The sequence below is a fragment of the Chelonoidis abingdonii genome, chromosome 4 (genome assembly GCF_003597395.2).
Source record: "Chelonoidis abingdonii isolate Lonesome George chromosome 4, CheloAbing_2.0, whole genome shotgun sequence".
NCBI classification, from domain to species: Eukaryota; Metazoa; Chordata; order Testudines; family Testudinidae; genus Chelonoidis; species Chelonoidis abingdonii.
In genome coordinates, this window is record NC_133772.1 from 57,125,552 (window position 1) to 57,150,627 (window position 25,076).

General features: G+C 41.8%; 1 protein-coding gene across 1 annotated transcript in view; it reads right to left on the reverse strand.

The window, feature by feature from the left end:
* The window catches only part of SPON1 (spondin 1), a 326,399-nt gene that overhangs the window by 191,942 nt on the left and 109,381 nt on the right, over positions 1-25,076 (reverse strand). Inside the window, exon 6 of the mRNA XM_032777949.2 lies at positions 20,690-20,838. Coding sequence (XP_032633840.1) covers positions 20,690-20,838 — 149 coding nt within the window. The remainder of the gene's footprint in view (positions 1-20,689; positions 20,839-25,076) is intronic.

A 25,076-nucleotide genomic window follows, 5' to 3' on the forward strand; every position in this document is an offset into this window, starting at 1 on the left:
GTCACTCAGTGAGCAGGGAGGGCTGCTCTTGCACTGTAGGTTGGGTAGGGCACAACACCCTGTGTCCCCCCAATTCTGCCCATGGGTTCAGAGCTTCTGCCCCATGGGGAGCACCAGGGCTCAAGGCTCTGGAATTCAGCCCCATGGGGGGTGCTAGGGATCAGGGCTTCAACCCCACGGCGCTTGGCTTCAGCCTCATGGGTGGTGCTGGGGCTCGATTTTAGCCTTGGAGCCCCTGTTGAGAACCGCTAGCCTACAGTACTAATTTTATAGCCTGCTGCTCAAATGAGTATGTAACTCACACCCCTCCTGGGTATGGTGTTCCGTCCCATCTAGTGGCACCGAGACCATTTAGACCTGGTCTACACTACAGGGTTAGGTCAAATTTAGCCGCATTAGGTCGATTTTAAAATGACCACGTCCATCCAACCAACCCCGTTCCATCAACCAAAATGGCTCTTAAAATCGACTTCTGTACTCCTCCTCAGTGAGGGGAGTAGCGCTAAAATCGACCTTGCTGGGTCAAATTTGGGGTAGTGTGGACGCAAATCGAAGGTATTGGCCTCTGGGAGCTATCCCAGAGTGCTCCATTGTGACTGCTCTGGATAGCACTTTGAACTCTGATGCACTAGCCAAGTATACAAGAAAAGCCTCAAGAACTTTTGAAATTCATTTCCTGTTTGGTCAGGTTGGCGAGCCCAGCAGCACAGGTGACCGTGCAGTCCCAGAATCACAAATGAGCACCAGCATGGACTGAAAGGGAGACACTGGATCTGATTGCTGTATGGGGAGAAGAATCTGTGCAGGCAGAACTCCGATCCAAAAGAAGAAATGCAAATATATTTGCTAAAATCTCACAGGGCATGTTGGACAGAGACTACACCAGGGACACACAGCAGTGCCGCAAGAAAGTTAAGGAGCTCAGGCAAGCCTGCCAAAAGACAAAGGAGACAAATGGTCACTCTGGGTCAGAGCCCCACACATGCCGCTTCTATGAACAGCTGCATGGCGTTCTAGGTGGGGACCCTACCACTATCCCACCACTGTATGTGGACACCTGCAAGGGGGGGGGGGGGGGGCCCTCTCACAGAACTGAGAGGAGGATGTTGTGGATGAGGAAGAGGAGAATGCACAGCAGGAAAGCGGTAAATCCATTCTCCCCGGCAGCCAGGAACTTTTCATCACCTTGGAGCCAATACCCTCCCCAGGCGGGATCCCCAACCCTGAAGCCAGAGAAGGCACGCCTGATAAGTGCACATTTGTAACTACAGCACAGGGTTTAAAAGCAATAGTGTTCATGGTCACCTGGTTGAAATAGGGGAATTTTTGTAAGGGAACAGTAAAAGGACCCCGTTCATGCTGGGCTGTTTGCGCTTGGCTAAAATGGATCAACCCAGAGAATAGCCACATGGCAGGGTGGGGGTAGGTGTGTGCTGCATATATACCCAAATACTGCGGCCCCTCCTTTTAAATGTGAAACCCACCCATTGTTTGCTCTGGGGGTGCTGCAGTTTGAAAACATTCCCACATCTTATGAAGGCATAAGAAGCAAACCCAATTTTACTCTCCCTTTTTATCCCCGCCAGGTGCAAATATTTCTATGCTCCCCCTATCATTTCCATCTCTGTGGTTATTGCAGATTAGAAGGCGAAAAAAGTGCACTCGCAATGACATGTTTTCTGAGCTGATGCACTCTTCTCGCACGGATAGGGCGCAGCTTAACTCATGGAGGCATTCAGTGGCAGAGGCCAGGAAAGAACTGAGTGAGCATGAAGAGTGGAGGCAGGAAGCAATGCTGAGGTTAATGGGAGAGCAAACGGACCTGCTGAAGCATGTGTTGGAGCTGCAGGAAAGCCAACAAGAGCACAGACCCCCACTGCATCACCGCCTACCCTCCTCCCCATGTTCCATAGCCACCTCACCCAGACACCCAAGAATGTGGCGGAGGCGGCTCTGGGCGCCCAGCCACTCCACTCCAGGGGATGGCCCAAGCAACAGGAAGCTGTCATTCAAACAGTTTGATTTGTAGTGTGGCTACAACAAACAATGTGGCCTTGTCTTTCCCTCCTCCCCCACCCCACCTTGTCTGTCTAATTTTTTTATTATTATTAAAGAATGCATGGTTGCAAAACAATAACTACTTTATTTCAAAGGTGGGAGGGTGGTTGGCTTACAGGGAATTGAAAAAAAATCAAGAAAAAAGGGGCCGTTTTGCATCATGGAAAACCAACACAACTGTCACACTGAAGCCTGGCCAATCATGAAACTGGTTTTCAAAGCCTCTCTGATGTGCAGTGCGCCTAGCTGTGCTCTTCTAATCACCCTGGTATCTGGCTGCATATAATCAGATGCCTGGTGATTTGCTTCAACCTTCCACTCCATCACACAGCAAGTAGCAATAACAATGGGAATGTTGGTAGTGCTGAGGTCTGACCTAGTCAGCAAACAGCACTAGTGAGCTTTTAAACATCCAAAGGCACATTCTACCACCATTCTGCACTTGCTCAGCCTATAGTTGAACTGCTCTTTATTACTGTCCAGGCTTCCTGCTAAGGTTTCATGAGCCATGGGAGCAAGGGGTAGGCTGGGTCCTCAAGGGTAACTACTGGCATTTCAACATCCTCAGTGGTAATTTTCTGATCTGGGAAGTAAGTCCCTTCTTGCAGCTGCTCGAACAGCCCAGAGCTCCTAAAGATGCAAGCGTCATGCCCCTTTCCCGGACATCTCACATTGATGTCAGTGAAACGTCCCTTGTGATCCACCAGTGCTTGCAGCACCATTAAGAACTACCCCTTGCGGTTCATGTACTGGTTGGCAAGATGGTCTGGTGCCAAGATGGAGATATGCGTTCCGTCTATCGCCTCACCACAGTTAGGGAACCCCATTACAGCAAAGCCATCCACTACCACCTGCACATTTCCCAGAGTAACTACCCTCGATAACAGAATGTCAATGATTGCATTGGCTACTTGGATCACAGCAGCCTCCCCAGTAGACTTGGCCACTCCAAATTGATTCCCGACTCACTGGCAGCAGTCGGACATTGCAAGCTTCCACAGGGCTATCGCCACTCACTTCTCAACTGTAAAGGCAGTTCTCATCTTGGTATTCCTGCGCTTCAAGGTGGGGGAAAGCAACTCACAAGAGTTCCAGGAAAGTGGCCTTAGGTATGGGCAAGTTTCGCAGCCACTGTGAATCATCCCATACCTGTAACACTATGCGGTCCCACCAGTCTGTGCTTGTTTGCTTGGCCCGGAATCGACATTCCACTGTATCAACCTGCCCCAGTGCCGCCATGATGTCCCAATTGCCATAGCCCATGCTTTCAGGAACGTCTGTGTCCATGTCCTCCTCACAATTATCCTCATGCTGGCGTCTTCTAGCCCAGTTCTGCATATACTCAAGGATAATGCGCGAGGTGTTTACAGTGCTCACAACAGCAGCAGTGATGGTGAGCTGAGTGGGCTCCATGCTTGCCGTGGTATGATGTTGTCTGTTACAGCTATCCTCCTATTCTATTTTGTCTCTTACAGATGTCCCCATACTCCATTTTGTTTTTTGTTCTCCTGTGGCCTCCCCTCCCTGGCTGTTAAGTTGTTTAGCAGGGCCCCTTAAAGTTGTTTACCAAGAGCCATTGCCCTTTTCAAAGGGATGGCCAATTGTGCTAAGTGGGACCACTGCCCTGTTCAAAGGGTTAGTCCTGTTATCACCTTGTTAAACCTGGGCTCGGTGTAGGGTGGACAATGTCCAGTTGCAAGGCCTATTGTGTTTTTAAGGTCCTGGGCATGAGTCATAGGCCTCATGTGCTTCTGAGTCACCTATTGCACAGGACTCTGCCTAGACATGTCTCTGTGCTCACCTGCTTTTTTTTTTTTCTCTTTCCCCTGCCTCTGAGCCAATCAAAAGTACTGGTGGGAAACTGCCTAAGTTTGCCCTTAAAACCAGACATTTTCTGATCAGACCTCAGAAAGGTTCCTGCATTGCTGCCTGGTCTGATCAGCCAGGGGTTCTGGGGGGTCCTTTCTCCGCTCTCGTTTTATTTTTGAGCGTACCCCTGTTTTTTGAACCCCCCCCCCCAAGAAGAACGAATTGCTGCCTGAGAGATCTCCTGATTATTGAGACTGTACCTAGCCTTCTGATGATCTTGCTGCTTTTACCTCTGCTGCTTCCTTTGGGGCTGGTAAGAATCCCTCTGTGAAATTCTGTGAAATTCTCTATACTTTTATTTTATTATCTTAGCTGCTCTCTCTCTTTCCCCAGCACCTAGCATAGCTGTGGTTAAGTTAGGTTTAGAGAATTGTTTGTATTGTGTTCTGTAAGTTAGGTTTAAGAAATTGTTGCATTGTGTTCTGTTACTTGCTAATTTGTGTAGTCTTGGTTAAGTTAGGTCATAGATAAGATTTTGCTGTGTTCTGTATAGTTGTGGTTAAGTCTGTCTTCCTGCTGCCCCCACCGAGCTCTCCAGTCACCCCATACCCCTCAGTCTCTCTGCTGTTTAAACCTGCAGCCTGCCTGCCCTCTGTCTCCTGAAGTTTAAATCTCCCTCTGCTCTCTGCTGTTTAAAGCTGCAGCCTGCCTGCTCTCTCTCTCTGCTGTTTAAACCTGCAGCCTGCCTGCTCTCTCTCTCCTGAAGCTCTCTCTCTCTCTCTCTCTCTCTTTTTTAATCCCTTCCTCCACACTCTCCTATTACCCCCAAACCTCAATTGTATTACTGAAGTCTAGCATAAAACCCCATTGGTTACCCTTTTTCTCTCTAACACACCTCACATTTTACATTTATACCACTGTGACACATTTTTACCTAGAGTTGGTAACTTACAACATTTTCCCATAACTGTTAGTTGGCTATATGCTGCTGTGACACACCTTTTATATAGAAATTGTTAGCTACTTGTTACATTTATACTTCAGTGTTAATTGGTTACCAACTGTATTGTACCCCACTGTATTGTACCCCACTATTGAAACCCCCTATACTATTTGCTAAAAGAAACCCCTCCCCAATTGTCTACCTTAACAAACCCCTCACTATTGAATTTTCCCTGTTTTTTGCATTTTCTTAATAAAGTTTATTTTGCACCCCACCTGTGTGGTAATTGCTCCCCAAGATCCCATATACCTGCTGGCAGGGACAGATGTCTGCAGGAGAGCAGAGGTGCAGCGGAAGCGATGGATGACAGCGGTCAGCAACGCGCAGATTTCTGACAACTTGGAGAAATTTGCAATTGAGACTGAACTCATTTGAAAAGTTTAAAGTGAATATGCCAAATGCTTAGCTATTTTTCCAGCCAAAACATGATCTGTAGCCAGCTGCACAGTGAGAATTTACTCATATGCCTCTAACTAGAAACTAAACTAACTACTGAACCAATTGCTACTTTATTGATTGGAACATACAGCAGCAGTGTTGTTTATATAAACAGCAATAAAACCAAGATAGAAAGGTTGAACTTCTTTTTCCACTCTTTCCTTTAGAGGAGTAGGGCTTTGTAAAAACACCAGTTGGTTCTTCCAGTTACTGACATCAGACTGTTAGATAAAAGAGTGCACATTCTCTTCTGCCCCCACCAAAGAGAATGTGCCTTCCAAACATCTGGATAAATCACGTGAACAGGACGTTAGGAAAACTCTGCCATTGCTGCAAGAAATTATGTTTACAATGCTTTATTTAAAATCTCTTTCAGAAACGTGTTGCTTTTTGGAGAGACGTCTCCTTTCAAAATAAATGCTGTAGTTTGATCAACCTTGGCATGATGCCCCTGAGAAATTACTCATATCCCAGGAAGATAAAAAAAATCCATGGTGCTCAAATCAGCTGCATATCCTTGTAAATAAGAGAAACAAAACCTTTATATTGATATCACATATTTAAAAGGTGTATACACCAAGATAGAGAGGAATTGTTTCAATTGGACCAAAGGGGTATGACTGGCAGGAATTACAATTAAACTTCCTACTGGAGAAGTTTATTAAGCAGTGGAATAGTCACCCTCAAGGATATGGTGAAGAGCCCATTACATGGATAATTTACATCTAGAAAAGACTAATAACTTGACAATAAAGTGAAGCCAGCAATACTGTACTGGACAACTGAATAACTATTAATTATGAAAATCATCCTAAAAGCTATTAGACTGTGGAATATTCTCCCAAGGAAAGGGAAAGGAAAACCCATTGCTTGAGATTTTTTAAAAAGTGAGTCCAACTAAGAACGACAGTGGAAAATAGAGCATAAATGTATACTGCATTCATTTATGTTTTAATACATCTTGTCAATCTCCAATTTTTATGACATCACAAACCAAAACCTATGTGAAATATAAAACCAGCAGCTTGATTTATATACTATTAGATGTTAGCCATCTGACACCCCTGGACTTCCACTCTGGCCAGAGATAGCCCTGCAAAACACTGCTAAAAAGTCTAATCCCAAACTCCTGGAAGTATTATGGGCTCTGGGTCAAGCCTTAAGGAGCAGTATCTGTTCTCAGACTGCTCGTGCTGACTGCGGCTTGCACACGAGTCACTGAGGGACTGGACATGCCTGCCCTAAGCCTTACACCTTTCCTAAGGCTTTCTTGAATATCAGGAAGAAGTTTTTCAACTATCCTACCATTCATACAAGCACAACATGGGTTAGGCCATAGCTTATGCATTTAAATTCATGTAGGTACACAGTAAGGAACAGATGTCTGTCACGTAGCCATCATGGAGCAATTCTGACTTCCAACATCACCTGCAACATTTGTGACTCAAGGATTGGACTCCTCAGTTACCAAACGATACATATAAAAAAAAACAAACCACCTGTGAAAGAGCATCCTCAACCTCGAGGGATTGTTGGTGATGACGAATGAACAAAATAATTGAAAAAACTGAATTCTGAGCCACGTTTGTCAGCATAATAATTTGCCAGATTAATATAAGTGAACGGCAACAAACACCTTAGTAACCATATGCATTACTGCTAGAATAGATCAGAAATATTTTGAGGGAACGTTTTTCCCTTGGAGAAGGCAGTTCTGTTGAAAATTGAAATGCTTCATGAAATTGTGTCAATTTTGCCAAAATTCTGTTTGAGATAAAAGGCGGGAAAGCTCCAATGACTGTTTAGAATTTTTATTTATATATAAATAAACACACAGTAAAGTATTCAAAATGTCAAAAGAAGAACGTTTCAATCAATTTTCTTTCCAAGGATTTCAAAATTTGGGGGTTTCATTCCTAACCAAAAACAAATTTTGAGATCTCAACAGTCTCTGCAACATGGAATTTCCAGTCTCTACATGTCTCAAGTTAATACATACATGCCCACAAATAGGCATCTGAATCTAGGATACAGAATACAGGTGTCTCTGAAAGACAGTACCTAACCTAGGACCCACTGAAGTCAGTGGAAAGAGTGCTCATGCACAATGACATTTCGAAGAGCATTGGACCACGTCCATAATGAATAACCATTTAAACTTCTATAAAGCAAAAGGAAAGAATGCAAGTTGCATTTGCTGGCAATAATGGCGAAGAGTTACAGAAAAAAACAACATTGCTGTTAAATTAGTATCTAATCATCATCTATCCTAAATTAAATAGGCAGCATAAACCAGATCACTAAAGATCTGAGAAGTGTAAACCAACTGGGAATATAGATATGTTCTTGTCTTCAGAACCTGTTTTAACTGCTCATGCTATGAAAGTTAGAAATTTAAAAAAAAAAATCCCCATTTTTCTTCCATTCTTTTATTAAAGTGATCATAAATTAGACACAAAATTCCATCTCAAATTCCATAGTTGTTTTCTGTCAGGTCTATTTTACATCTAATAAGCATTGTCCATTAATAGCAGTTAATTCACATGATTAACAGTACAATAAAACTGATTAACAGCGATTAATTTTTCTGAGTTAAACAATAGAACACCAATTTAAATATTTCAGATGTTTTTTTACATTTTCATATATATAGTATTCCATGTTGTACTTGAAATCAAAGTGTATATTTTTTGATCATCATTTTTCAGTGCAAATATTTGTAAAGAAATCGTATTTTTCAGTTCACCTCATACAAGTACTATAGTGCAATCTCTTTGTTTGTGAAAATGCAATTTACAAACAGATTTTTTCTCTTACATAACTGCACTCAAAAAACAATACAATGTAAAACTTCAGAGCCTACAAGTCCACTCAGTTCTACTTCTTGTTCAGCCAATCACTAAGACAAACAAGTTTGTTTACAATTTCAGGAGATAATGCTGCCTCTTCTTATTTACAATGTCACCTGAAAGCGAGAACAGGTATTTGCATGGCACTTCTGCAGCTGGCATTGCAAAGTATTTATGTGCCAGATATGCTAAACATTCACATGCCTCTTCATGCTTTGGCTACCATTCTGGAGGACATGTTTCTATGCTGATGATGCTCGTTAAAAAAAAATGTGTTAATTAAATTTGTGACTGAACTCCCTGAGGGAGAATTCTATGTCCCCTGCTCTGTTTTGCCCCCATTCAGCCACATATTTCAGGTTATAGCAGTCTCAGATGATGACCCAGCACATGTTCATTTTAAGAAGAACACTTTCACTGCAGATTTGACAAAACGCAAAGAAGATACCAATGTGAGATTTCTAAAGATAGCTACAACACTCGACCCAAGGTTTAAGAATCTGAAGTGCCTTACAAAATCTGAGAGGGACGAGCTGTGGAGCATGCTTTCAGAAGTCTTAAAAGAGCAACACTTTGATGCAGAAACTACAGAACCCAAACCACCTAAAAAGAAAATCAACCATCTGCTGGTGGAATCTAACTCAGATAATGAAAATGAGTGTGTGTCGGTCCGCACTGCTTTGGATTGTTATTGAGCAGCATTATCTCCTGAAAATGTAAACAAACTTGTTTGCCTGAATGATTAGCTGAACGATTAGCTGAACAAGAAGTACGACTGAGTGGATTTGCAGTCTCTAAAATTTTACATTATTTTATTTTTGAGTGCAGTTTTTTGTACATAATTTTATGTTTGTACATTTAGCTTTCATGATAAAGAGATTCCCTTAATACAAGTATTTAGTGCAATTGAAAAATACTGTTTCTTTTGGGTTTTTTTTTACAGTGCAAATACTTGCAATCAAAAATAAATATAAAGCGAGCACTGTAAACTTTGTATTCTGTGTTGCAATTGAAAGCAATATATGTAGAAAACATCCAAAAATATTTAAATAAATGGTATTCTTAATAATTTAAATCAGGATTAGTTTTTTTAATCGCCTGACAGCTCTACTTCTAATTGATTTTAGATCAATCAGACTTTCTGAAAATGAAACACAGTAAGGTTTCCTAAGGTGAGTGGAATGAAGATATTTTAGAGATGAGATGTCAGCTTATGTTTTCACTCAAAGAATTCCTTTTGCATCCCTTCTTTGTTCATTTATAACCCCAGAGATTTAACACATGAATTATCATACTGTACATATAAAACGTCTGAGAGATTGTTTTACTAAAATTTGTATGTGCTGTGGCTTCCCTTCCAGACTGCCAGAAAAAGTTTAATAAAGAGTGGATCAGTTCCCCCCAACTCTCCTAGATTATAGTACAAAGCGAGTTTATCTTACACAGGACCATCTGTGCAAAAACACCACATAGTTTTCACAATAAAAACACGTATCAAAGTGTAAGGCATGATCAGTCAATAAGAAAAGTTGACAATTCAGCATTTTGCTCTCTGGCTTTTCAAATGTTGAACAAATAAAAGTCCATGATTCACAAGCATCCAGCTAATATTGTATATCTGTTATAGAACTTTTGCTATAACATATTTCATTTATAGAGCAAACCAGAGCTCTGTGGCACTTTTAGAAACTTTTTTAAATCTTTCAATAAAAAAGAAATTAAGTTGACTGTCTTGATGTGTGCATAAATGCAAACTTCCTATTTAAATAAGAAATATATATCTATGTGTGTAAGAAATAACAATCTACTGTTTAGCCCACGTAAAAATATTCTTAAGACCTTTTCATTGAGCAGCTTTAGAACTGCCATGCTTTGAAGCAGGGATTGGAAATTTGGCAAGGGATGGCCTCTATCAGGGATGCATCTTGAAAATCTGCCCAAATTTGGCTGAGTTATAGGCCTTTGAAAATTGCTGTTTATATGCTCAGTTCTGCCTAATAGATTTTAGCAGCTAACTTCTCCAAAGACTGTCTGCACTGGACATGCTCCCGCCTAGGCCTGAACAGGACTTTCCCTGCAATTATAGCTCTCTGGTACCCTGGACAATCTAGGTCAGGGTCCAGGCACCAGAATTAACACAACAGGTAGACTGTTTCTGCTCTCCTCTCAATAACACCCCCAGGAGCCTGGAGGTGGAAGTTGCCTGATTCAAATGCAAAGGGGACAAGAGCCACAGTGTGTGGAGGGTAGGGTTGGGGTGTCAGAAAGCAGGATGGCAGTGGAGGACATATTGGGAGAAGAAGCTTGGTGAGGATTATTGGGAACCTCACACAAATATTGTACATGCTTGTGCACACATGCTATAGGCAGGGCTTGTACTGCCTACATTTGTCGTACATCCCAGTTTTCCCAGGATTACTCTTTTTTTGGAAGCTGTCTCAGGAAATCTCAGTGTTCCCAAGATATTAGAAGTCTTTGGTTTTGTCAGTCATACCCCAGCTGGCTCCTTCAGCCCCAGCAGGGGGAGCTGAGGGGTGACAGCACCTGGGCAGAGGGAACTCTGGCTCCAAAGTGTCTGGAAGCTGAGGCGCTAGGGCAGCTCGAGAATGAGCAGGACAGGGACAGCACCCAGTGATAACCACACAGGTACTGGCAGCAAGGGTCACTGCTGGGCAGGAGCAGGGTGAATCTGGCCAGGGCTGCATCCCGCTTGGCAAGGTGAGTGCCTGGGGCAGCCATAGCAGAAGTGGGGTGGAGACACAGTGCATACGTCCCCAGGTACCAGCACACTGTATGGGGCTGGCAGAGGTTCTGTTTTTGGTACCTGAGAGGTGGCAACCCTACTAGTGCCGCTTCTGATTAATATGATCTAACACGTTCCATTATAAAAAACACATTTTCAATTGCTCATAAAACTTTGTCAAACAAACCACTAGGGCGGAAATTTCTTATGTCAGGTGTTTGCCTCAGGCTGAATTTTTTCCCCTAGCAAGTTAAAGCTAGGGAATTTTTTCCCCTAACAGTTAAATGCTTTAACTGTTTCTGAAAACAAGGTGTGGGGGGAAGGGGAGAAACAATTTCCTCTATGTTAAAAAAAAATCTTGCAACAATGTAGCTCTAGCATCCTCTTGCTTTGTAGAAAGGGGGCTTGAAATTCAGCTGAAGGGGATCACTCTGGCATGAGGAAAGTGCCTTTTGTCATCCCTGTGGAAAAACTGACCGAATTTAGCCAACCCTCAAAAAAACCAACCAACCAACCAACCACACACCCCACACAGGAAACTGTCTCCCACTTTCTCAATGTTCCTACTGCCAGCAGTGGGGTGGGGGTGGGGGTGGGGTGGACAAAAAATGAAGCCACCTGACTGACATGCAGAGGGTGAAAAATGGGCAGAGGTGATGAAAGAATCACAGGACCAGGAGCAGCAAAGGGATGGGGCAGTGGTGTATAGGAGTAGAAGGGAAGGATCCAGGGCAGGACAGATAAGAGCAGAGGAGTTAGGGTACAGGGTAAGAAGGGTCTATAGCCAGTAGACACAATCCCCTCCAGAACTGGGATTAGAATCCAGGAATCCTGAGCCTCTACACTCTGCTATCAACAAATAATTGTGAAACCTACAGGCAAAGTATCATTCATTTCCCTCTAGCAGCTGGTCCAGCCCTCTACTGCTACCAGTTATTCCAGAGCTCAGGTGGTAGAGGATTGTGCTGTGGATGGAAAAGATACAAACCTTGCTGATGACCCAAGGTGTTGGCTACTTTGATTCCACCTGATAGAAATTCTGGTGGCTTTTCCCCCCGCCCCAGTTTAAAGAAAAAAAAAAAGAAAAAGAAGTTACTTCCAGTTTAAAGAAAAGGAAGAGGAATTTACTTCAAAATAGCAGTTAAAAGAATGTTAAAGTAACAAGGTGAAGCACTCAAAAGTTTGGAAATGCCAGAGTTCATCGTGCCTGTGCAGCCTTCATTTGGCTCACTTGTTCATTAGTTTCATAATGACTCAATCAGTGAATGTAATGGAAGGTGCTCTAGGATGAATCAGGGCTGTGTAATAAGTAAGTTAGGCTGTTGTCCACAGGACCTCTGCATCATTTGTTGCAGAAGTTGGAACATGTGCAGTTTGTGAGGCAGGGAAGAACAAAAGTGAAAGGATGGTTTCAGTGATCTGGAAGTTTAATGTCATGTTAGAGAACTGAATTCTATCCTTGCCTCTGCCACAGAGTTTCTCTATAATGCTGGGTAAGTCATATAAAGTAACTTTTCATAGGGTGTTCCTCACTGTCTGAAAATCCATTACAAGACACAGGGGGCCAGAGCTGCAGAATTTCTCAGTATCAAAACTGCCACTGAAGTCAATAGGAATGGTGTTTTGAACAACATCTTTGTAGTACTTCAGATAAGTGCTGTGAAAAGTCAAGTTTTAGATGTCTCAAATTGGGCACTAAAAAATAGTAGAAATGTGACAATTTTGATTTTCCTCTGTGCCTCACTTTCTCAGGTGTAAAATGGGGATATAATCATTAATCTCACCGAACTAGAGATAAATTCTTTAGTGTCTGTGAAACACTTGTACTATGGTGAGAGCAGCACGGAAACCTTCATGAAGATAACTTTATTCAGTGCAGGGTATGGAGCAGTATCCCCCTCCCCAACTCTTTCTCACACACTTTTTTCCATTTGAAAATACTTTTTCAAAGTTTAGTCACGATAGAGTTTAGGCTCCCATAAGTTCCTTGACACAATGCTGAGGGTAATTTTGCAAAAATGGTGCAGTCAGTAACCACAAGGGTAATTTATGAAAGTTCTAAGTTCCCTGTGGCTGCTGCTTCTGTTCCCTTAGAAATGTGTGTCACGACCACAAGAGTGTAAGTGCTTTAAAATACTAATTATCATGGTGCCTGGGTAGTTTGAAGCGCTGCAACATGCATTACCTTGCACTGTGCTGACAAGTTGGGCTCTTTAGTCCAAAGAATTTGACACGGTCTTCTACAAAGCTACAGGAATAAGACACTAAATGAAATGCCCAGGAACTGGAGAAGTTAAGTCTACTTGTTTTAAAGCATATTGCACTTCTACCATTACTACAGAGGACTGACTTCAGTATTTTGAGGATACAAGTTCAAAACAGATGCACTTTAGAAAAAAAAAGTTCAAACAAAAAAATTAGACTAGGCTGCAAGTGCTGCTATACTGTATCATTAATTATACATAATGTATACCTAGCTATCTATATATAGTAATTACAGAACCATGCATTTTAATGGCTGGTTGAGTTCTGGGCAACTTCAGATATTCATTGCTGTTATAGTGCCCGCATTCATTAGATATGCACAGCCCCCATTGATTGCAAGGGACTGATGCATGCACTATAGCCCTGATCCAATCAGAGTGTTTTCATTGACTTTAGTGGATTTTATCAGCCCCTGTTATTGTAGGTTTGTCTACTGTAGTTATTCCTTCAAACCATAACAACCATTAATGGGAGGTACTCGTATATCTCTATACACTAGTTAGAACACGCTCCAGGTTATGGGGCTGACACACAGTGACTAGAGAACTGAACATTCTGAAAGTTTAAAAAAAAAAAAAAAAGCCAGCTAAGAATTCCTACTTCATTGTTCCCATTTCCACCTACTCTCCTCCCATTCCTCTCCCCTTACAGCTTACCCCTTTATGTCTTCTACCATCTCTCGACTTCACATCCATGCCTTCCTTTATCTACACGTGAAAGTCAGTGAGATTCAACATCACGTGGTTTGTAAAGCAAAGGAGCGAATAACTGCTTGTTGGAGGGAAGGTACTCCTGTTCTATGCCCCGAGTCAATCTGTCTCAAAATACTGCTAACCTTTAATACATTTAATCTCTCAATATACACATTATACATAGTATTTGCCAGTATATTCCTATTTTGCTGGATTTATACAGTGTTCTTGGGCAGAATCAAGCCATCCATGTATGACAATGGTGAAAAAAGCAACACATGTAAGATCCAGGGCTTTTTTCCACTCTAATTCCCACAGAGCCCAAGTTAGGAAAAATATAGTGATAACATACTCACTAAAGGGATGGCTACATCCAATTCTTTTCCTTTTAAATGTCTCTATTAGATTTGTTGTGTCCCCTTCTCCCCCCTCAATGTAGTCAGTCTGTCTCATCCCCACTTTTCTCTGCTGCAGCTATACAACTTTAATGAGCTGTATTCTAGCCAGAGTCGGCTCCAGGCACCAGCAGACCAAGCACATGCTTGGGGTGGCACCTTGGGGCGGGGCGGCACTCGGGTTTTTTTTGGGTTCGTCAAGGCAGCACTGGAGAGTTTTTTTTTTGTTGTTTTGAGGCACGGCGCTCGGGGGCTGGCAGCAGCTTCGGGTGGCGTGGCGCTCGGGGGGGCAGGGTATGGCAGAGCAGTGCTCTTCTTTTTTGCTTGGGGCGGCAAAAAAGTTAGAGCCAGCCCTGATTCCAGCTTCTTTTTATTATTTCCTTATTATCCTTTGCTTTTAGGAAACATGCAAAATTCAGTAGTAGTTCTTGGGACTTAAATAGCTAGATCAAAATGTCAGATGAAATTTAAACGGGCATTATTTGGAGCAATTTAAGTTTTGCTCGCAGATTGTGGTCTGAATTAGTTCTAAATTCAGGAAAAATGATCTGGGTATCATTTTGAAGAGCTAAAACAAATCTGTTCAATGTGCAGTGGAGACTACAATGAGTACAATTTTAGGCTACATGAACATGGGAAATATAATATATGGAAAGTGTGATTGTGCCATTATAGTAATCAATGATACATTTTCACCTTAAATTTTGTTCACTTCATCTTAACAATAGAAAAAATAGGAATCCCTTTGTTGCTGTTCTCCAAATGTGCTAAAATTGAGGACTAGGACAATTTTCTTTGGAAAGAAGACTTATTGTGATAGATAATGACTGAATAGGAGAAAACAAAACTGACACCAATATTTACACTTTCCCACACTGTAAGAACAAGAAAGTATGATTTCACTAAAGGCAACACATTTTTCACATTTAAAAAGAAAATGAATATTTATTCCATATATAATTTTAAATGTTCAATCATAGCAAAATTTATCTAGCCAAAAAGGTATAATTCATCCACTTAACCAAAGTACAAATTCTTTTTGTTTAGTACTTAGCTTCCCATTCACAGAATACTTTTACATCTTCAGATTTTGATAAAAGCATGGACTTTGAGAGAAGGACACTGAATAGTCGAAAAAGTAACATATGCTACAAGCCTCTTGCTATTTTAAAGGTCTGATTTCTAATAGGCTCAGGCAATGAAAAAAAGCTTGCCATGTACATCATAGTACAAACACAGATTTATGATCTAATCTAGACTGATAGGAGACACTGGGGATTGTTTCCTTGTTAAAAACAAATTTTGCAAGTCTTTCAAGTTTCCCATTAAAATCATGCTGTTCTTTTTCAAATCAAACAAATACAACAACAAGCTATGAAACATGTGAAACTATGGTTCTAGCCACTTTAGAAAAAAGTTTCACTTGTTCAGTACTAAAAGCAAGAACCTAGAATTTGATTCCCCCTCACCTCCCAACTTTTTAGCAAAGCCTACAGGAGAGACCTAGATGATACAGAATACAGTTTGACATATCACAGGTGGGATTTTTGTTTGATTTATGTACTACCTGATGTTCATCATAAAAAAAAAAATTAAGCAAGCTCTTTGTTTTTATCTAAATCCTCTGTTCTTGTTTGTATGAAGTACTAATTGAAGAGTTTTGGCATATCTAGATAGCTGGATCAATTTGGACACCTAAAGAGTTCCTTCTGCTCTGCAAGGGAGGATATTCAGAAAAGGCTGCCATTTCTAAATATCACTGAAGAATGTCTGCTTCTCATTATACTAGTGATGCTTGTGAATACTGCACAGTTTAGGGTTTAGTGCCAGATGACTAATAAGGTCTAATTCTGCCATCCTTTCTCAGGCAACTGGACTCTTTATTAGGAGCTTGACACAGAACAACTATGTGATCCAACTCATTGTAATCAATGGAATGATAATCACTGATTTCATCTGAAGCAGGATTGGGCCCTAAGTTCTCACCATTAGATCAACTAACTTTTAGGAATAAAGGTAAGATTTAAACATAATTAATTACACCATTATTTGTCATTCCAGATTTAAGGTAAAAATTATACTGCATCACTTATTTTATTGTTGTTTAACAAGGTTTTGGGTACACAAAATTTATTCACAGTAATTAACCAACAGAAAATATGAACTGATCCATAGCACTAATCTAAATCATTGCATTCATTTGACTAAGACCGAGCAAAGCTAGCAGTCCCTTGCAATCAGCCATTGTAATCAAAGGCTTCATATAATGAAGTAATCATGTCACTTATTTAATTTTAAAGGGCATTAACCTTTAACCAACAGCATGTGATTTTAATCATCCCAGAAAGGTAAAGTTATAGCAAATACAACTTCTTATTTACAGACAATGAAGTAACTATATTCATAGTTTTAATTCTGAGTACACAAAAAAATGACTTTTCAGTGCAGTTCTATAGAATGTAGATACCTTGATATAGCAGTAGAGAATTTTCTAATTACTGTATTTGACATGTGCACCATACATGGATTTGGTACTGTAAACCAAAGCAGCAATTTGTTGTTTTCAAGTACTGAAAACATTGCTATAAATTTTGCAAGGTCCCATGCAAGAACACTACGCACCAGAGCTGTGCGTAGTCAATATTTTTTAGGCCTAACAGCATGAAAAAGTATTATTTCCCAACTCTAACAATACACTCAGAGAAGTATTAAAAAAGCCTAATTAGAGCTGGTCTGAAGATGTCCAGCATTCCTCTGTGCCATCTACCCACACACAGAAAATGCACCATTGTCTCCCCTCCTGCTGAATTGTCATGGTACATCATGAGAGACATAGGGCTTGTCTATGCTACCCACCGGATTAGCAGGCATCGATCCAGCTAGCGGAGATTGATTTATTGTGTCTCATATAGATGTGATAAATTGACTGCTGAGCACTCTCTCATAGACTCTGGTACTCCACCAGCACGAGGAGCGCAAGTGGAGTCGATGGGACAGCATCAGCTGTCAACTTACTGCAGTGAAGACACTGCGTTAAGTAGATCTAAGTACTTGGACTTCAGCTATGCTATTCACGTAGTTGAAGTGGCGTATCTTAGATCGACCCCATGCGGTAGTGTAGACAGCTTGGCTTATAGAGGCGTAAGGCATCCAAACTAAGTCTCCTATAAGGAACAGCAGTGGCATTTCCAAATTGAAATCTTTGGTTTTCAGCCCAAAGTTTTTGGTTTATGGGAGTTTGTTTTTTCAACAAGCTGAAATTTTCTGCCAAAAAGCAGGCACTTCTCAAAAGATTTTCTTTAGTTGAAATCCTAGTTTTCCATTGGAAAAAAAAAGTGTTTCACTGTAGAATTTTTAGCCAGCCCTATCCCTAATCTCTATGTACTATATTTTGCAGTTTAGAGTTATTAGTTAAACTCTAAGTAAATCCCATCTACTCTCTTTTTCTTGTCCCCCTGAAAACTTCCCCTAATAGCCTTTAACTGCTCATCCAACTCATTTAAACCTGATATTATAAAAATCACTATGTATTGTCATTACCCTTCTTTAAAATACAGTCATATATTTAAGCATTCATGTCACAGACAGACACACACAGGGTATGGGGGACTCTCAAAGTCAAATGTCTATTCCCACAAACCTGTCACTTTCAGATGGTACCATATGGGTGCAGCCCTCTCTACATCAACATAAACACCGAGGGCCAATGCACACTAAAAAGTGTGTAGCACTTTCCAGAGAGTGTTTGTGGCCAGAGTGTAACCTGTATGGATTTTATATCTCCCTACACTAGCTGGGGTGAATCTAGCCCTATGGTTGTAAGTGGCACTATTCTCACACTAGTTCTGAACTAATCAACATTAGAGAAAGTCTATTTTGTTTGCACTCTGAGCATCTGAAAGCGGCAGTTTCTAAAAAAATTCAGACCAATAATTTCCCACCCCAGTTTTCATCTGTACAGATTAGACTAGCTGACTGCACTGCACCAATCAGCTTCTGGTGAAGATGCATGTTTGTAGGATACCTTAGACTGTAAACTTTTCAGGGCAGGGACCATCTCTGTGCTGTATGTTTGGATAGTGCCTTGCACAGGGGGGCTGGGCCCTCTAGTCACTACTGTAATTCAAATAATAAATAGTAATAGAGAGACCTTAGTTACTTGGCTTTTAAATCTCATCAATAAAGGCACCTGAAAGTCTTCAGGAAACACATTAGAAATACTGTATCTCATCCTAATGATGAAATTGTGCCTGTGTACATAACTATTTCTAGGTTAACTAAAGTGCTGCATGAGACCAAGGGAGTTCAATTACTCACTAGTCACCCACTTGATACCGGAAGATGTAGCCACATTTAAATCCATATCAGAAGGGATTCACTCAGGACACATTTTATACAAAATGTGAATCCAACCATAGGGGCTACTCCCGGGGACAAAATTCTGCTGTTGAAACCACAAACAACTCTCAGTGAAGATAATGAGAACCATATGTATATATCAAATGATAGAATTCAGCCCTTAAGGTCAGATATTGCCCTCAGTCTTCATATATGCCTCACTGTCCTAGATGAAACTTCTACAGGTGGACTGGTGGTGTGTTTTTCTCTCCCTCCACAATGCAGTCTCTCTCCAGGCTAAGAGGAACAAGCTAGTAACTATAGCCAGTAGGAGCAGCTGCCAAAGCAGGTACCTTTGGACATGGAGGACTTTCTACAGTTTTGACAGGACTTTCCCTTCCAAGTGCTGATTGGCTGTTTGCTCCAACACAGTCCCCCCTTCCTCAGTCCCACTCTGCTCTGTCCTCCTCACTCCCTGGTCTTTTCTTTCCATTTAGCTGATGCTTTCATAACTATACCCATTCCCAAAATAAGTAATGACATTTGCTGCCATCATATGTTCTCTCTGATTGTGTGTTCTGTCCCTCCCCGCCACACTATACATGTCTTGTCTAGCTAGACTGTAAACTCATCAAGGCAGGAACCATCTGCTACTCTGTGTTTGGACAGTTTCTAGCAACAGGGCCCTGATCTGGGTTTCTCCTTACACAATTCCCTAATAAACACAATAAATAATCCAAGGGAATGTTTTACTTGGTTGCTTATTCTAGACCATGTAATAAAATATAAATGGTTTAAAAGCCATTTCAAGAAGTAGACTTCATTACAGATGAAGAAAACTAATATTGATATACAGCTAAAACTCTTCTACCTTTAATGATGCTAGTGGACTGCCTGATCTATCAAGTTTTATTAGTGCAAACTTGCAAAAATGCTACTATTTACGAGTGCTCTTCTGATTTGCTGAAATAGCATTTTTAACTTGAACAGCTTTGAGAAGTTACAAATATTGCATATGCTTTGCCCACTAAAATAAGTTACAAATGGTCATTGTACAAAGTTCCTCTGGGTCCTGCACTTACTGGCAGATTTGCACACCTCAGTGATCTTCTCTGATGGAACCTAGTCTGGGTCAACGCCTCTTGTGTCTGATCAGGAGTTGGGAGGTTTGGGGGGAACCTGGGCCCACCCTCTACTCTGGGTTCCAGCCCAGGGCCCTGTGGATTGCAGCTGTCTATAGTGCCTCCTGTAACAGCTGCATGACAGCTACAACTCTCTGGGCTACTTCCCCATGGCCTCCTCCAAACACCTTCTTTATCCTCACCACAAGATCTTCCTCCTGGTGTCTGATAATGCTTGTACTTCTCAGTCCTCCAACAGCACTCACTTTCAGCTCTTTGCGCATCTTGCTTCCAGCTCCTCACACGCCCACCACAAATTGAAGTGAGATCCCTTTTAAACCCAGGTGCCTTGATTAGCCTGCCTTAATTGGCTACAGGTGATCTAATCAGCCTGTCTGCCTTAATTGGTTCTAACAGGTTCCTGATTACTCTACTGCAGCCCCTGCTCTGGTCACTCAGGGAACAGAAAACTACTTATCCAGTGACCAGTATATCTGCCCTTTACTAGACTCCTGTACCCCACTGTGGTGTGGGTCTGTCACATCATGAAATACAAAGCGAAAATCAGAAGGAAAGAGAGGCACACGGCATATTGATTGTCTAACTAGAAAAGCCATCTTCAACATGTTCCTTTTAACAGATTAAAAGTGTCTTCATTGACTAACTCAGTGAAAATTAATTTTATTTTTGTACATCACATTTCCACTTTATAGGAGCCTTGCCTATGTCAATAACTTTACAAACAATGTAACTTGTCCTTACTCAGGCAGACCTTCTGGTTAGCTTCATTAATATTTGCCTGTGTAAGAACTGAGGGTTGTTGTGTTTTTTTAAAGTACCAGTAGAAGGCCTTCCTAATTTGTCCAGTTCAAAACTAGCCAGTGCAATGACATTGCTGTACATGTCAAATGCCAAGCAATTCAAAGTGAAAGCTAAACTACTCTTAAAGATATTCATAATTATTTTCATTACACTCACCTGTTGTCGAATTTCTTCTTCCATTTTTACTGGAGACCCCAACTCTGCAACTTGTTTAACACCTTCACTAGCATATCCTCCATATTCCCAAAGGACATAGTTCTTGGAGTGAGAACCACCAATGATTGCCGACCAATGATTAGCTCGTCCTTTAAATGACAAAACAAAGAGAATTGGTTAAAAGGGAATAGGCACACTGGCTTTCAGACTGCCAACAGCCCCGATACTGAAGAAGGTGAAGACAGGCCCTGCTACCACTCCCTGAGCCAGGGCATATTATGCCCTCCCCTATTATAGTGAAATTCTGCTTAAATTGTCCAATTCTGCAAAGTGCTGAGAATCTCTTATGAGGCTTAGTGAATGTTTTCGATCTCCATGAAACCCACAGTCCACATCTCCTTAGGGAACAAAACAAACTTTTTCACTATAACAGGATACTTGAAAACTCCTAAATATTTAATTTATTTAACAATAAAATATAGAAGTGGAGAAGCAGTCAATGTTCCAGCTGGATAGGCACACACACCCATGCTGGCCAATTGGTATGAGCCTTTAACATTTTCACTTGATAAATGTAGATGCACCGGTAAGCAATTTTGTAATTAAGCAAAACCAAACCAAATATATTCTCCTTGATTTGAGCTTCTTTATGCAGCATAACAGGAGCCATCTCAAGCAGCCCTCTTGTAGCCCAACACAGCCCTGAGGTGTGCTTCCCTCCACTCCCTCTTCTGGTTCTTGTAAGAACTATCTCCCAGGCCAGAATACTTTAAGATTCCCCACTTTGTGGGGTTTTGCTTATTAAGTCTCTCATGACAAGACAAACTTTCCCTTCACTCCTCAAGTCCAGTGCTCGTTCCCTTTGATTCAGGGATCCCTCAGCCCTCCTTCTGGGACCATGCCATACTTTGAACAGATTTCTTCTCCTTGGGTCAGGAGCTCCATGGCCTTATGTCTGGGCTGCTAACTCATACAGGGTCTCTCTCCTTGCATCAGAAGTCCCACGGGCACCATTCTGGGGCCTACACTGCTAATTAAGGCCAGCTTCAGCACTCACTCAGCTTTCAACCCTAGGCTTCTGCTTCCCATTCACCAAGTCTGAAAGTAGCCAGCAAACTGTGTTAGTCCTTCTCCCTCTTTGTCTCTCAAGAAGCTTCTCTTATCTTCAGGCCTCCAGTGGCTACATTCATTTCCCCCACCTGGGTAGGAAGGCCAAATAAATCACAGGTGGGGCTGGACCCCTTACTCCTTAAAGGGCCAGTCACCCTGTGACTGAGAGCTTAAGTTCCCTCTTAATTTTAACTTTGGAACTTCCACATAAAATATTAGATGATACTTGGAGAAGTTGTGTCTTAAATGACCACACAAGGGATTTAACAAGAATTGTTTGCTTAACAGAGATGGTTTTCTAATAAAGATAGATCAGCTTTGTACTCAGGTTAGTTCTTTAAGATAAGAGGTTGCCTATGTGACGTTATTGATATAAACTGGGACCATATAGAACATGGGTTGCAACCAAGGTTCTGTAGTGGCACCAAATTTTATGTAAAGGGGGTCATATAAGGTGTCTAAGACCAGGTTATGGGTTACTGGTTATGATTATGTTGTCTGTATGTCTGTATCATTTTTGTAGTTGAAGTTATGAATATTGGCTGTATGCTGTCTGTATTCAATTGGTGATGCAGTTCTGGTGACACCCCAAGACTAAGTTGGTGTCTAGCTCATCTTAGGCCTGCTTTATGGCCAGTAAGACCATCAACTACACAAATATGACCCACCGAGAGACAAGGTGAAATTTATGCACTGTGACTCAAGCGAGTATGTTCAGAAACGGCCATGTGAACTGCCAAACTCCATTTTGCTGTAACTTTCCCCACGGTAGGAACAAAGGGTTTCTTACACCTGGAAAAGTCATATAAGGTAGAGGCTCATCTCCAATTTTGTCTTCAATCCTAGCTTCTTACCATTCTGGAGGGACTGTGCTACAAGCTGAAGCTCACTACAACAAGGGACTGATGACCCATCCACAGCGGGATGTTCTCACAGAGATTCAATTTAAAACCTGCAGTTTAACTTTCATCTCTGCTACAAGCCTGAACTAAGGACTTTGCCATTACTGTATGGTATTGATTCAGTTTAACCACATTTCTAGCTCTCATTTTCCTACTTTTTCCTTTTATGAATAAACCTTTAGATTTTAGGATTCTAAAAGGATTGGCAAACAGCTGTGATTTGTGGGTAAGATCTGAATGTGTTATTATTGACCTGGGTCTGGGGCTTGGTCTTTGGGATTGAGAGAACCTTTTTCTTTTACTGGGGTGTTGGTTTTCATAACCATTCATCCCCAGGACGTGTGGAACTGGTGGTGATACTGGGAGACTGGAGTGTCTAAGGAAACTGCTTGTGTGACTTGAGGTTAGCCAGTGGGATGACACCAAAGTCATTTTTGTCTGGCTGGTTTGGTTTGCCTTAGAGGTGAATAAACCCCAGCCTTGGGCTGTGACTGCCCTGTTTAAGCAATTGGTCCTGATTTGGCACTCTCAGTTGGGTCCCGCCAGAACCACATCGTCACAGCCTAATGTATGTTTCATTGCATTATTGCTATTTGCACAGCCCCTATTTTGATCTCTAATGTCAAAATTGCTTAAGGAGCCCCAGTTTCCCCAGATACACAATGTCAACCATCCTGCCCAGGCACAAGATCTGTTCTCTCTTCCTCCAACCACCTCTGCTGTCTTCCTATAGAAAATACTTGCCTTTCTCATCCTTCCTCTTACTCTTGTCCTCTCTCTTCCTTCCATTCTACAGGTTTTCAGTACTCAACAATAGCCCATGCCCCCTAACGAACTTTTCTTCTGCTGTGTGTGAGGTCAGGCTGAAGAATATCCCAGACAGGGGTCAGTGGTAGAGCTTGAGGTGCCCTCGTGCTGAGATAAGGCTCACTCCTTTGAGCCCAAGTACCTTCAGTTGAGCAGCTCTAAGGGAAAGTGCTCACTGGCAGAAAAGGGAGCAGTTACCCCTTACAGAGACAGAGGGGGCAGTACTGCTTTATCCTTTCATCCTTACACAGGAAAACACTGAATCAACACAAAAATCAAATTTTCACTGTCAGAAACCTAGGACCACTTGCAAATATGTGCATTGCAGCTGCACACCTAATTTACACATGTAGTTACTAGAACCTGCAAGCACAAATACTATATTAGCAAGTGCACATTGCCATTTCATTATCTAATTGGCTTTTGGTTCACATAATTAAAGTAACTGCATATTCAGATTAAGAAAGTGCCACATGCATTTTTGCATATAGTCCCAGCTTCCAAACTGTTTGAAAATTCTGCCTGAAAGCTATTTCTGTTGAGCTTCACAGGCCTTGAGTTCAACACATCTACTTCCCACACACGTATCACTTGTGTAACACAGACAGACCCTGATCATCAGCAAGCGGGATTGAACCTGGGGCCTCTGGGCCTTAGTGCTAAAAGCTTAGCTAAGGCTGTAGAGCAGATTCATTTTACCTCTCTCAGTGGTTTCAGTGCCACTAGATGGGCCAGAACACCACACCCAGGAGGTGTGTGGGTTACACTTGCATGTACACTATCTGTATATATACACACACACATATGGTTATGAAGCATCTGTGTGTATAACAAGACTGCTGCTTACTGAGCCCCCCTGGCGAAGTGGTGCCTCTGCTCGTTCCCTATCCATTTTTCCTCTCTTCAGGGCCCTTTGAGAACCTACAGAGACTTTCTCTGGTTAACAGTATCCCTGCCTACGGTTAGTTCAATACCAGAACTAGTTTACAACAGCCCACAGTCCCAAACTAGAGTCCACTAAACAACAACACAAAGAAAAAGTCCATACTTATCTCTGGCATTTTCTCTCACCCCCAAAGCTCTTCTTCTATCACTTATTTGGGACACGTATCCAATCCAAAACACAGTCAGGGCTGCTTCTTCACAGAGCTCACTGGGCTTTACCCAAGCTTCCCAGTGCCATAGTCCTGAAAGGGCTTTTTTAGTTTTCTTTTGTTGCTGCAATATCTCCCTCCCTCAATTACCACAACTCCCTACGCATCCTCCTTTTGTTCTGAGTGATTCCCCTCAAGTGGGGCTCATTCTACAATCAGGCTTGGCTGAGTCCCAGACTCAGGGCAAGCCACTTTGTTACAGAGATACACTAGTATAATACAATTTATATATACATAGAGAGAGAGACCTATATCCTAGAACTGGAAGGGACCCTGAAAGGTCATTGAGTCCCCCCTACCTTCACTGCCAGGAACAAGTACTGATTTTGCCCCAGACTCCTAAGCTGCACCCTCAAGGACTGAGCTCACACCCCTAGGTTTAGCAGGCCAATGCTCAAACCACTGAACTATCCC